At 36.0% G+C, this 15411-nt stretch overlaps 1 protein-coding gene across 1 annotated transcript in view; it reads right to left on the reverse strand.

Annotated features, from left to right (window-relative positions):
• Positions 1 to 1091: 1091 nt before the first annotated feature.
• UBL3 (ubiquitin like 3) overlaps positions 1092 to 15411 on the reverse strand; it is a 56132-nt gene continuing 41812 nt past the window's right edge. Inside the window, exons 2-5 of the mRNA XM_017818615.1 lie at positions 11205 to 11313; positions 7557 to 7643; positions 3227 to 3304; positions 1092 to 2849 (exon numbers count right to left, since the gene is read on the reverse strand). Of these exons, the coding sequence (XP_017674104.1) occupies positions 2797 to 2849; positions 3227 to 3304; positions 7557 to 7643; positions 11205 to 11313 (327 nt within the window). The 3' untranslated portion in view covers positions 1092 to 2796. The remainder of the gene's footprint in view (positions 2850 to 3226; positions 3305 to 7556; positions 7644 to 11204; positions 11314 to 15411) is intronic.

Here is a 15411-nt window from a genome sequence, read left to right on the forward strand (position 1 = left end):
GGCTGCAAGTATCCACCTGACTCCAACCAAAATAGAAGAGAAGCATATGCATGAGCTCTAGCAAGGCTAAGAAATGTAGGATTAAGAGCTACTGCTTTTGTTTTGGCAAATAAACAATCCACAATACAAAGCACACAAGGAAAAAAGCACAAATCTTTTAGCAATCTCCCCCCAGTTTTCCACCTGCCCCACACCACAACAGAAATGCTCTTCCATGGGCAAAATTCTGACAATTTGTGGGAAAATTCAGGCAAGCAGTTCTATCCTCTTTCTGGAGGAGTTATTCTGGCAAGCTCATGTTTTAAGTGCCAGGCAGCACTTAAAGATTTGCTTGGACATGTGCATACATGCATCCTATTCATCTCACCAAAAGGGAACTCCAGTTTGCTACAGAACCTCACCAAATACTTTAACTAGAAGCCACTGGATTTTCATATATTTATTTTGTATTAAGTACCTGGGTACTTTTTCAAATCAGGATTACATCTCATACATTTGTTTTTCAAAATCAATGCATTTGAAAGACCTGTGTAACTAACAAAGCATGTCCCATCTCAGCCCATTTGTTTTTCTAGTACTGTCATTTCTCATCTGACTCTGTGTTACTTAGGTGGTCAGCTTTTTGAAAAAGGGAAGTCTATCATACCTTTTTCTTCTGAAATAAGAAGGTTTGCGTCCCTATAGTTTCTTAGCAACTACATGGCAGAGTACAAGGAAATGCCCTCATCTGAGAACGTAACACTGTCGTCTCAGTTCCCAACACCCCGAGAGGTGTGTGTGTGTGTTTGCTCTTTGCATCAGTAAATGAAGATTACAAAAACTCACAGTACGAGCACATGGCTGCTGTGAGAGACACCATGGGCAACTGCCCATGCTCGCGTTGCTCCCCGACAGAAGAAAGTTTCTAGGTCACTTGTGAGGTGAAAGAAAAACAAACCTGAAGTGATAAATCCCATGAGCAGTTTTCAGCAGGTTTTGTGCCTCCCCTTTTTTAAAATAAATAAAATGGAGCCCTTACCTAATTTGCAGATAAGGAGGTATTATTAAAAGCAGTTACAGACCCAATTACAACTCTAGAAACACCACCAAAATGCACTACAATATTCTTTTATTTAGTTTACAGAAGAGTCTATCAGTACAGGTTGCAGAAAGAAAATGTTTAGTGCTATTTACAATTTGTTTTAAAACTCTGCTCTATACAAATTTAATTCTGATCAGTATGAACAATATTTTTGTAAATCTACTGCATATAAAGCATTTCATCAAAGCAGTAACAATGAATAAAATAACCTGTTTACATTTGAATGATGCCAATCATTCGAAAAAACGATTACACAGAACATCTGTAAGAGTTGTGGACACGTAAGTACAGAACACAATGTCAACCTGTGACTCATTTTTTTAAAGGCTAAAGCTATTTATATGGAATATTGTTCTATTATACTACACGCCAATCTATATTTAACTTCTATAGTTATGTATTTTATAAGTTTTTTATTAAATATATTCTACATATATTTGTAATTTCACCCAGGAAGAGTTCCTCCCCAGTGAAAAAATATAAAATCTTTTATATTTTTTTTAATTTTTATTTTTTACAGGTTTAGATGAAACTAGCTCATGCTTTAGTGCTGTGCAAATTTCTTTAGCATATCAACATTTAAAGTATTGATATGAAATAAAAGAATGGCATCCTTTTGAATTATGTACGCCTTCAAAAATCAGCTTCTGATTTTAATACCGGTGCAAGCACTAATACCAAATGCAGATTACGTAAAGAAACAAAACTAGTATTATGGTAGAAGTTTTTCTTTTTGCTTTTTAAACTTTAATAATTCTTTTGAAGTCTCTAATGAGTAAGCATGACACTGGAGTCTAAGGTACAGATGAGAAAAATGACTGAAAAACACCCATTGCCAATATTCAAATACATAAAATTGATTAGTAAATTATGTTTTCTAACATTTATGCACAATAATAAAAGCCTATGAACTACAGGAAACTACCCCTCCCATATTAAGGCTAGGAAACGCACTCTCTGCACTTGTTTGTGCTGTCTCAATAAGCACTCAACTAACACACGAGATCCGAGCGCACGCAGTAACGAAAGAATCAGTTTCATCAGCCCTCTACAGAGTGCTTTTAAATTACAGGCACATAGTTTTTTTGTTTGTTGCAGTGAAAATATATATAGTTAGACTTGGTTTAGTTAGTATTCTGTGCCAGTTTGGCCACCAAGGTTGACTTACGTAGAATTGACTTAACAGTTTTTCCTTTGATTTGGCCATAAGTGAGATTTGTTTTAATTATTAATATACTATTTTCTGGTGTTGCATTACACATTGCAGGTTATTACTAAATGTCTCAAATATTGTTAGAGATTGTTGATGAGAATTTACTGTCAACCATATTTAGTGCAAATTGCATCTAGAAAGCTTGACTGGTTAGATCCAGCTAATGGAGATTTTTGTGGTAGCAAAATGATTCCTGCTATGGAAAAGAACACAAACCTTCCTGGAGATTGAATTCTTTCAAAAAGTGATGTACTGTAAGATTATTCAACAAACAAAAGGGAGGAATTGAAAAAAAATAAACAATGAAAGTGTTCATAGATCTTTCATCTTTTTTTTAAAAAAAAGACTAATGAGACAGTGTTCGTGTAATATTTCAGTTCCATGGATTTACAGACAGGCTCTTCCTACAGGTGTTTGAAGCAAGGTAGGGCCTCTTCTATTCCAGCAGCATGAAAGACAAAGACTATATTACATCACACTTAGCAGGTAAAGCTAACAGGGTTTACAGGATTACACAGCAATTGCTTTCTCCAGTTTTTTCACGGTTCCTTTGACCTGCAAAGCAAGAAGAAAGCTTTGCTTACATGCCATTTCTAAAGCAATTCTGTGTGAGAGTATGCTTAATACAAGTCTCTTCTACATTATTTTCAGTTAAAAAATTATTTATTATTACACACATGCATACTATATAACTGAAAAATAATTCAGGACTGGTTTTTCACCAGTGAATTTCTGCAGTCTACAAAAATACAAAACCAGAAAGTTAATTTCTTAGTTTTCTATAAAGAAATACAAAAGCATTCCATTACTTCCTTCACAAAAAAGCACAAGGACTTGACTTTTCTCTCTTATAAAACACTCAAAAAGCCTGTAAGAGATCTGACCACTTTGCCACTTACTCGAGTAAGAAATACCTCTAGTGCACAGCCTACCTTGAGAGTTTGGCTCTGGCAATGTCTCTCTAGCCACCAAATGCATCACTGTTGTTTTGCCAAATGGAAGTTTTAATGCTGCAAAAGGAAAAAGTGAGAATTATTAACACATTACAGCAGCCTTTTTTTTCTTCAAAATACCCAACTGAAACTAACTATAACTGGATTAGCATCTCTTCAAAAGTTCATACTGTCAGGTTTGAACTGTTTACTGGTTGAAGTTCTATAAGTCAGGGCCTTGGGGCATTATAATAGTCACTTAAAACACTGCATTCTTAGAGATATGATATTCCTGTTAGGAAACTTAGCATTCTTCTTTTGAGTAAAAGTAGAAGTGGGCATTCATACCAAGACTTAGGTGTTAAGCATTCTTTAGTGATAAAGATGCAAAAAAGTGGCTAATTCAGCCACTAAATTGTTATTCCTGAGATATCAGAACATTGAGCTACTACTGTAAAAAAGATTTTCCCAAAACGTACTTTGATCCATGACACAGATTTTTCAAAATAGAAAATGTTTACATCTTGCCTTTCAATATTAACCTGTAACATCAGCTGCATGGGAAAAACATCAAATTTAAAACACCTTAAATCAGATACAGTAATACTCACAGTGCTGCCTTTGTGAGATTAGCAACACAAAATAAAAAAAAAAATAGTGCTTTCCACAAAGCTTGTCTCTGAAACTGAAATGATAATTTTCACATTCTGATTTAAGTATACGAACACAGTGTATACTTAAAGTATTTTCCTTGATTGTTTTTCTAAAAACTATTAAGGTAAAGATGCTGTAAGTTTTGTCCTTCGTGGCTTATAGAGGAAGAAAGTTAGTGATAAATTTAACAAGAACTTAATCCTAAATACACAAATCATTCTGACTTGAGTAGAATTTGCCCTATCAAACTCTAGTTACATCTTTTATTTTCCCATACGGTGCATCATGGCATTTTAAGTGAATAAATGAATAATGAGTGGCAAACAAACTTGAAGAAAAATGTCTCTTTATTTTAATTACTATAGCATAGATTAAAGATTCACTAATGAAAAAATAAACCTAGTATTTGGTAATTAGATGTATTCAATACAAGCCTCACTAAAACACTGCTATTAAATCATGTTTATTGCCTACGTATTTGTATGAAAAATTGCAAGTTATGATTGAAACACAGGTTAAAACACAGGTTAATACAAAGGGATAGAGAACTCCACTGCTTCTTTGAAGCAGCTGTACTTCGGGAAAAGCCATCTCCATGGAAAGGCAAATCTGAAAGTTGCTTAGTTTACTTGAAGCATTGCTTGTGCCTGAAACTAGAAGCTATTGATAGCTTAAAGTCTGACAATGACATATTTTGGGTACTTGGTACAACCAAAAACTTTAACAGACTGTTAATATGCTCTTGGCAAACAAAACTATTGTCTTCATAACATAAACTCTTGAAAAGCTATTACAGAAAGAGCAAAATATTACAAACTAATCACATTAGGGACATCTTCCATTATATCAAGACACTTCGGGAGACTTCATTAGTGAGTCATGGAGATTAACTGTTTGCAGTAATCAAGTAGAATATGCTAATATTTCAATTAACTCATTTTAGCTACTAGTTTGCATAGTTCTTGCTAGCAATTTCTAGCTTCTTTCTTGGAGCACCATGACAGCATCTGAGCACCCTAACCTATGCTCAATAATCCTTTCTTGCTCTTTTCTTTTTTCTCTCACTCCTTTCTCTCACTTAAACTAAAATCATATTTAATTCCTTTCCCATCTGTTCAATTCTACTGTTTTTCCATATTTTCTATTGTCAGAATTAACTTCTCCCTGCCTTTTGCAATATGGATGGTACGTGGTGGGTTGACTTCCCTTCCACCCTTCCCTATAAATAAGCAAACAGAATGCTGTCGATTACCATTATCTACCAAGAAATAGAGAACTCTTGATTATGTATTACTTCCCTAATTAATATTATTTGAAATACAAACTGCAGAACAAATATTTAGCTAAAGGATGAAATTTCCTGTTGGAAGCTGAACAACAGACTATGCCTTGCTAGCCAACTCCCCAACCCTTAGCACAGGCAGGACACTACCAAACAGTGTGGCTCAAGCACTACAGGCAAGAGCAGCACAGCAAGCTTTACAGAGGGGTCCATTTTTCTTTATCGCTTCCAGTGCCATTAGCTCTACTGTTCTTGTAGTGACAGTCCATTCAAAGAAGGTAACAAAAGGGATGATTTCTTTAAAATAAAATTTTGCACTCAAAAGCATTTTTTCCTATCAATTTCTCACGGTTTGAGGCCTCTTAGTTTATAGGAGTCTCAAATTCAGAAGCCACTACACAGATATGAGGTTACAATTAGAACATTAAAATGTAATTTTTAAATGTGAACAAAAGCGGACTCCCATTAAAAAAGAAAACATCAAACTGTTTCCTTGGAAACTTTTGTTTCACTGGATGATAAAGTGACTTTCAGAAGGTCCAAATTCCAGTCAATATTTCCTTATCACCGAAAGCAAATATAACACTAAGTGCTATAACTCAGTTATAGAGAACTGCAGCTAGAAAAGCTTAATGAAACAGTATTGTAACAGCATGAGAAATTAAATATTGTGTTTAGCAAGAAACTTCCTCCCTCCTCCATCCCCCTTTTAAAGGTAACTAGTTCACTTAGGGTTACCTCTGATGAACACCACAAACTGAAGTAAGTCTTTTTAGGCTGTTTTATGAGTTCCTGTTCTCCTTTTAGCTGTATAATCTTACTCCAGATAACTTCATTAGTACTGAAGTTAAGCCAATGGTTTAGGGATCCTTTTTCTTAAAACAATACAGCAACAAAAGGATTTTTGAAAAACACTAATATACATGTAAGATCTTTGGGATAAAAACATGATGATTAAATTGCAATGCATGAATGATTAAGAACGAACCGAAATGCCCTGAGCCAAAGTAAATGTTCAAAATTCATAGACCTGAAGAGTCATCAGCATGAAGCTATTATTTTTCAGTTTAACTCATTAAATAATACGTTAAACATATTAAACAAATATTCAAAGTTGTTTCAGATTTAGACAGATGTCACTAAAGGAACAAATATTGGTGGTAAAAAGCAACACCCAGAGATGAATGGCAAAGAAAATCCCATTTAGCTATCCTTGCCTGGAAATGTAGGGTAAGACTAGCATCTTTAATTGCAGAGATGATCCAAGACTTAACATTTGTTTTTCAACTCTACTCCAACTGCTACTAGCTGCACTCATTGTCACCTGGTAAAAATACAAATTAAAGAGTGAATAAAAATTTCAGGTTCTTCCAGCTGAGCTGACAATGATCTCGTTTGTATATATAGCAGCATTAAAAATTTATATATGTGGAGAATAAATCTATTCTAAAAGTACATCCCTAGCCAACACTGGAAATGGTAGAAAGTGAATCAATGGCTATATCATCCCCGTCACTTCTTCATGAAAAATCACCATAAGCAGTCCAGAAATATTATTTTCAGGTTCATCTTAACTTCAAAAACATTTCACTGGTGATTTTGTATTATATTCTTTTTTCTGTACTGCATTCAAGTACCAAATCATGAACAATCATATAGACGAAGCAGTAATTAATTTATTTTTAAATTGGCACAGAAAAGAGAGTCTCATTTTGTTTAGTCATCGATACAGTTGATATTCACACTGGCAAATGTTACCTACAAAAGGAAAGATTACTGTTAAAAATGTGTGTCACACCTCTAGCAAAGATTTCCACCAAAATACGTAATTGTGAGGGAACACTTGCCACGAGGGGGCAGAGTTGAACAGCATTTCCTCAGCACAAGAACTGAAGCCATTTACTGTTGTTTTCGCATAACTATGCAATTGTGTCCCTGGGAGAGCACCGGACAGCAAGAACACTTCCCCTCATTCTCATTCATAGGATGTCTTCCTGCGTTGCAGTCAGATTTAAAGTACTGTCTGACCAATTATTATAAAGTTTATCAAACACTTTAAAATACTTCAGAAACTTATTAAGTACCTTGCCAGGTAAGCGCAGTGTAAGAGAGGTAGAACAAAATATTGCATTTAGAAAGACAACAAATAAAAGCAGCATTACAGTTTGTTTGTGCAAGAGAAGACTTGACTTAGCAGGTGGTACCTCCCAAAGTTTAACTAGTGGTAACAACATGGAAAAATACACAATAAGGTACAATGTCACTCTACACAGAGGAAAATAGTATAAAGCAAGCCATATTGTGATCTTGAACAGTAAAGTAGTATTCACTGCCCTGTAAATAAATATCCCCTTTGCCTGACTGTAACATGTATAATGAAAAGTATTTTCATACCTCCTAATGTCACATTGCCATGAAGAAACCTCCCTTGATAAATAAGCCGCAAGATATTTGGACTGCTGACTTGTTCTTCTTCCCAATCTGAAGAGAGAGAGAATTTACACAGTTACACTGTAATAAAAACATCTTTTGTTATTTCTTTCACCTTTACCGGGAAGAAAACTAAGAACAGGGTTCTTTTGCATGAAACACTAAAAAGAGTATATAGGTTGAAGATACAGGAAGATGATTCAAGGGCAGCACACCTGAAGTCTATTCTTAAATTTATTATTTGACACAGGGCACTAAAACACATAACATTACTGACTTCACAGACTGCAGGACATATTTAGCACATATACAAGTCCTAAACAAAATATTTCATATATGCAAATTGCTTCGTGATTCTTAATATCCAGGCAAAAAGTGCCTTAATTTCTTCCCATTCAGAAGTTTCTCAAGCCATACTCCTCCTCATCAGCTAATTGACTAACTGGAGGCGTTCTCCAGCAATGGGAAGCAGCCACACACAGAGCGAAAGCACATGTGATGGGTCATTTGAAAGAGGACTCTTAAATCACAGCACTGAAAAAAAGCTCTGGAGGCAGCTCAGCACCATTCAATGATGGCCAGATCCAACCAGATACATGTCCAGAGGGGGCAGTGACCTGAGCAGCCCCAAACAGCCACTTTGCTGGAACAGAAGCTCTGTCAGAGCAGACACCCACCAGTACATTTTAAGGAACATCTCAAAGGCCAATCTATGGATATTTTTATGTGGCAAAGAGTGGTTCTGGAAAACAGAGCATGCATTTTCCTATAATGCTTAAGTTATCATGAATAAATTATAATCTTAAATGATCCTCTACCATTCCCTGTCATAATGTGAAGAACAAATAAATATGCACTTTACTTTCAGAACAAGTATCATAAAACCTTGAAATGTTGAATTTAAATGGGCTCTCTGGGAATACAGTGTCTTCTGTTTCTTAGCTGACCAGCTATCTAGCAACAGTTGTTCACAAATGTTCTATATTTCTGCTTTGGTAGTGTTTATATACCAAAATGAATATTCAGCAAGGGATCCCAACAAGCCACAAAAACCAACCTGTTCACTGGAAACGTACAATTAACATATAGGCAGTATCAACTGGCACCACAAAAGAAGAAGAACTGAAAAGGGAGGAAGAGGAAGCATTTAAAACAAAAGCCATGGCTGCAGATTGTATGGAGAGGCATCTGGTACAAAAAGCAAGCAGGCAGAGATGCAGGCAGCAGGAGCCATCAGCCCCAGAATACAGAGGAGGCAAGGCTGGTACCAATGGCAGAGGCTGCAACATTCCCAGGTGCTGCCATGTGCCTAGTTCAAAAGATTAGATCAAATTAGGGGGAACAAAGCTATTTGAATTTCAAGTATTGCCACTCATTCAATTGTCTTGCAATTCAAGCACATGCCCCTTCTGCTATGCTTTGGGCTATGTAAAGGATCTGAATTATCACACTGCTAGAATACCAGTTTTTATTTTTTTACTCCATACAGTCTGAACTCCACTATACCGTGGTTGTAAGGAGGAGAAATTCAGTCAGTTTACAGTGCCATAATGATGTAAAATCACAACCAAAAGAAGACAGACTATATTTTGGCACAGGTATTTTCTCACTGTTAAACTGCCAAGTTACCCATCCTTTCTTCTTGGCTGGCAGTCTGAAACATTTCTTTCTGACATCAATTCAAATTTTAATTTCCACTGATGACTAAATGAGCCAAGGACTCTCTGAATCTACCTTTTTTTTTTTTTAAGTTCAGATAATTGCTGTACAAGAAAAAAGTTATTATTTAGAAGAAAGGGGGAGGGGAAGAAGAGAATAGGTAACCTACCTAGATGATATGCATTAAAATAAATTCAGCATTTTCTATTAGAAGTCAAGAGATCTTTAATTAACAACTGTATTGTCAAAAGAGGTGTGGAGAGGTTTGCCTTAACCCTGCCAGCATGCAACTGAGGATATTTTGTGACTATTTTCCCCATGAGATCGTGACAAGTCAAAGTGGTGGTAAAACAACCATATTATCTCAATTTCAAGGAAACTTTAGTGCTCATCAAGGTTTCTCAGTTCTGTGGCAAAGAGGAGCCCTCTCAGTCTGAAAACAGGTAGTGGGCTAATGTTTGTGCAAATCTATATGCTATTCTGAAGCAGATAGCAGATTTTTTTCTGTCTTTTAAATTGAGAGTATTCTTTTTTGCAAAGGCAATTAAATATTCATCAAGATTTAGAGCACTCCCTCAGGATAGCAGGTATTTGAACTGAGGGTTCCATGTCTGGTTCTACTTTTCTTTTTTTTTAAAGAAGAGACTTAAAAGTCTGGGTTTCTTCCCATCTCTAAACTCAGAATCTGCAACTTTCAAGCTCTTCACAAGACTGGGAACATGACATCACATGTTCAGGCATAAACTTGAGCAAGAAAAAAAAAATGCAGTTCTGCCTCTATTAATTCAGATAAAAGTACACAAAGAACGTTTGGTTATGACTACTATGCTGAAGGCACACATTAAAATATGAACAGCAGCTACACAGATGCTACGTCAACCATATTTCTTGGTGCTAAAGTGTTTTACATCTGTATTCAATACTTCAGAGGACTTAAACCCTCCTCCTTCATTACATATATACTAAATACATAATACTGCATCCCGGCAAATCAAACAACAAACAAGTCCCCTGGAACTCTGTTTTTCCTGACCTTAAAGACCAGTTTAAGGCCTAAAATACAGATTAGCAACACTAACTTTTTGGCATGAATTATCATTCACCATATGTCTTTGACAAAGGCACCACAAAAACAGATAGGGCAATGTTTTAGTTTGTCTAAATAGTAGTCTTTTTAACATCAAAACAGTAACCCAAATGAAGTCCTGTACCAAAAGAAGCATTTTCTTTCATCGTATGTAATGCTATGTCTGTGTTTTGGCTATTTTCCCATGAAATCATAGTCAGGCAAAACAGAAGCACTTTGTTTTGGGAAACTATTCACATACATGAATACACGTCTTAAGTTCTCAAGTCTATTTTCTGAAGCCAGTATTCCTGCATAACAGCAAATATATTCACACAACCAACCTCCAGTCTTTTAATGTTCCTTAAAATGTGCTTTTATATTTGTTTTTTTTTCCTGGAAAAATATCAGTATTACCAATCCTTTCCAAGATAAGAGCAGTAAGGAAGAAGTACTTAGACTCAATTTTACTAACGTGTTCATGTGACATGCTATATTTTATAATATTAGCTTATATTAGTCCTCATATAAGAGGTTTTATATCTCTAACATTTCCTCACACTTAGTAGATCCTCTAACATGATTGACCAAGAAAAGTGTCTAAAGAAAGGGGGAAAGAAGTATTTCAGTTTGGGGAAGCAAATTTTAGAAAGTAGGAAACAGTGCAGACATCTAAAACTCTACCCAACCAAAGAAACTGGGAAAAAGAAGGCAAGTCAACTGTATTTGTATATAAATCCATAGATTTATAACCAGTCCAGATACAGAGTAAACATACTTAAATTTGAATGCTGAGCACAGACATTAGTTTATTGATCCTTTAGTCTGACAATACAGGGAAGCTTCTTGCTCATCAGTTAAAAAGCCAAAGCCACACGGCTACTCACCCATTGGCCAGTTGTCATACACGTGTTTTGCAATATCTGCAGCAGAGTCATTCGGTGAAAATAGGAACTCTTTTGTTTTCCCGCTTACCAAGATGAGGCGCAAATTTATCTGGTAAAAAAAAGACCAAACCAATATTAAGAAAGTCTACAGAGAAGACTTAAATTATTTAATTTTTTTATGGTTACTAAAAAGTTGTAATTGATTTTGGATGAAGACTGATCCAAATGATTTGAGAAAACAGTTTAAGACAGTGTTAAAAAGAGGGTCAAAGAGGTCAATAAAATTTTGTTCACTTACACATAATCTAGGAACATTGAATTCTAATAGCTGGCATTTTTGATTATAAACACCAGAAGATTCGCATAGTTACTGATTGAATCAATTGTGCTATCATGAAAAGTTTTCAATAGAGTAGAAAAAAATTCTAGCAAGGACACATTGGCAACACAGCTTCTTGAATGAAGCGGAAAAATATAAACCTGAAAAATTCACTTAGACAACATTAAAAATATCAAAATCTGCTCCTGAATAGCCTGTCGGCCCAAATAAAAGCCCTAGCACGCTCCCTCCAGCCCTAATCTCAGCCAGGCATCTCCTGCAAAACACCAGGGAGTCAGCATGCTTCCCTGGTCCCAATGGCCACCGAGCTTGAATCCCTCTGCCAGTCTTCCGAATCCAAAACTTTGTCCCACCACTGTCTTTCACTACAAGCAAAGTGGTTGAGGTCCACATTCAACACAGTAATAACATCACATAGTCATTTTTCTTTCATTAATATCCTATATGAAATGATCAGCACCTTTGGCCATAATTTTCCTCTCTTCTATTTGCAAATTAGAGATTATTATTCCTTTCCCATATAGCATTAAAATAACACATATAATGAACTGACTGTGACATTATTTACAATGCAAACAAGATAAAATTTTGGCTCCTCAAGCAACTGCTAGCAGGGTCATAAAAGATGTTCGGGTAGCTAGCACTTACCAATGCCCACAGCAAGCAGGAGTCTAGCTGCTATTGTGCATTGACCTACAAGCCCACATTTCATCAACTTTTAGCCAGACTTTAGGTATACTAAGTGCTTGGATACTTCTTTTCAAGTCACACTCTCAAACTGTGGCTCTCACTTCAGGGTAAGTTGCAACAAAGCTTTCTTTGTTGGAATTCAGTAAACTGTTTTCTACATCAAATATGAAGGGAAAAATTTACAGTGATGCACAGTTTTCAAGACTTTAAGGTCAAAAATCTCAGTGCATCATATCCACTGAACATGATATCCCAGCCTCAGTTACCTACTCTCCACTTACTTTCAGAAACTCTCTGAAGAGGTTGTCTATTCCCTCTTGAATGCTTTGGCTTGGATTCATCTTTAAGTACCTAATGGAGGTATCAAAATTAAAATCTCTATCATCCAGAACACTTCAAGGTCAATGAAGAAAATGACCCCTCCTAAAAGCAATTCAGTCTCTACTTCAAAGTGTAGCAAGTATAAAAGAGTGAGCATAAAAGGTCTGGGTTGCCTTCACTGTCCTCCTGCTAACACCCTTTGGAAAATACAAGTTCTACCATTAGACCAGGAAAGCAGCCGAGCAGTTGCTGTCTCTGAGAAAGCACCACAGCCACTGTAAGAGTATCGCTGTATACCAGGAAATAGAGAAAAAACTTAAAGGAGAGAAGCTGCAGGAATGCTGTTTAGTCAAAGACAATTCTTCATAAAATTCAGAACATGTTTGGCTATACATATGAAAGTTTTGTTTTCTTTGATAGTTCCACAATGATTAGGGAATTACTTTCAAACCTCACCAACATTTAGCAGAAAAAGCAGACCAAGTTCCACTGTTCCTGTTTATTCCAAAAACCTGACTACTGTAATGAATTACAACTTAAACAAGTTGGAGTATGTCCATTTATTGTTTTGCTAATATTGTCTTTTAATTTAAGTATTTCCCCTCCCTTAATTGTCTCCACCTGTGTATGTATAGACAACACTTACATATATGATTTCTTTAGCTGGACTACCCCAGACAAACTCTTCAAGCTTTCTCTAGTAAGGTATCTATTTTCCCATTCATCCTAGGAGCCTGTCTCTGCACCTTTCAATTTCTTCAATTTTCTCCTCAGATGACTATTTCTGAAGCATACTAAATGATGTCTCACCAGATGTCTGTATAACACCAGTAATTTCCTCTGACTACTGGAAACACCTTCTGTGACTGTGTCCCAACAGCACATATACCTTCTTCATACCTACACCACACTGTTTGCTTGGTTACTTTGCACTCCTGTCTACTTTGATCCTTTCAATTATTCAGCTTCCAAGCTTTTAACTTGGCTGTATCACCCTAAAGCACATGGCTCCAAATTCCATTCCACTTCTAGTACTCCATCCCTCAGAGGGAAATGAGGCTAGGTATAAAGAAGTATTCTGCATCACAAAGATGTTTCATATTTTCCCCATGTCTGGGCCCATGGCCTAAGAAATCCCCCCCAAAATTCTGTGTAACACTTCTTTCTCTTTAAATTACAAGCATTTTTCAAAGTTCATGTCATCAACAAATTCTAGCAGCAAGTCCTCTTTACACTTAGCTTTGTCATTAAATCAATCAGGAAACATTAAGATTGATCCAACAATTGTTTCATAATGATTCTAATAATGAGCTCTCTCTGAGCTGACTTCCCCCCTTTCAGCTAGGTCCCTTATGTCAGGCCCTTAGACACACACACAGTTTCTCTAATACATTTTAATTTCTGCTATTTAACCAACAGTTTGCAATACAGCACCACATCCGTTACTAAGTACATATTCAGATGTCACTATAAAAATGTCTATGTAGAAAATAAGTTCTTTTCATCAGCTTGCCATGCTCTAGCTTTTGGAGGTGGGATGTACTGCATTCGATTCCATTTTCTCTATACTTCATTATCTTTAATTATTTTTTAAGTGTTAATGCATCTCATTACAACACCAACATACTGCCAAAAATTTAGGAAGTTAAGACTGCATCATAAACTGTTACTGTTCATGGAACGGGCTGCCTGTTTAAAAGAACAAACAAACCAACCCCAAATTCTTGGTACCAGTGCCTGCTGTAGACACTAGAGGTGACGTGCCTCTTGACCAGCAGCCCTCCTGCCTCTCACTCCAATTCCACATATCCATTTCCTATACTCTAAATGGCTCCTGAGATACCCCCCCTCCCTCTGGCCAAGCAGTCCCCAAACTCTGAATTTGTGCAGGTTATCTAAGGATTTCTTTTCCTTCATCTGTGTGTAGCTTAGCTGTGGTGGGGGTTACCTGTTTTGAAGATCATAGCACTTTCCTAGGCAGCAGGCATAACACCAAACCATCAGCTCCCTAGAAGTCTCTGATTTGCATCCTACAAGGAGGTGACTAAAACAGCCTCAGAAGATTAGCCCTGCTTAGCACTTAAAATATGATTATAGCACAGCCTTAACATAGAACTGAAGCTATTTTTCAGCTAGCATAACATTAGGGACATACATTTCTTTTTATTCTTTTTACTAAGTTTTGAGATTACCAAGCACACTATACACTGAATACAGAGAGGAGATGAGTATCACTGAAAAATAACCAAAACCAACTTTGCTTCCTGGAAAATCATATTTTTGCAGTTAATAGGCAACATAAAACCAAAACAAAGCAACAGGAGGGGGGGAAAGAAAGAATGAAAAATTGTTAGATCCTTATTTCTCCCCACCTCCCCAAGATGGATAAGTTTTTTGTTGCTGAAGAACATTTCATATAGTCTTACTATGAAATATAAAAGGCACATCAAAATAAGCTAATAACTTTATAGGGTATATTACAAAGTATGTGTAAAATGCAGGATAAATATTTTCATTAAAAAAATTAATTCGCCAAATATCAGCAGAAGCCCAAAATAAATTCTTAAGTCAGTCAAGCAGATGTTGCATCAAGTGCAAGGAAACAGCTGTTCTAATGAAAGGTTAAAGTATTTTCTTATTTATAGTACGGCATGCCACTGACACATTTAGTTTGCATGTTTTTGTCTCTCTCTCTCTCTATGTAAGATATATATATAGATATATATATATATATATATATTTATGTTTCTTAACCTTAGCTTGAAGGAATCTTAGTCTTGAGTTCCACATCACACTACCCCAAAGGGTTTGAAGCAAAGAACCCCAAAACTTGCCTTTAAATTTAGAGTCTAATCT

Source organism: Lepidothrix coronata, unplaced genomic scaffold (assembly GCF_001604755.1).
Source record: "Lepidothrix coronata isolate B3197 unplaced genomic scaffold, Lepidothrix_coronata-1.0 Scaffold69, whole genome shotgun sequence".
Taxonomy (NCBI): domain Eukaryota; kingdom Metazoa; phylum Chordata; class Aves; order Passeriformes; family Pipridae; genus Lepidothrix; species Lepidothrix coronata.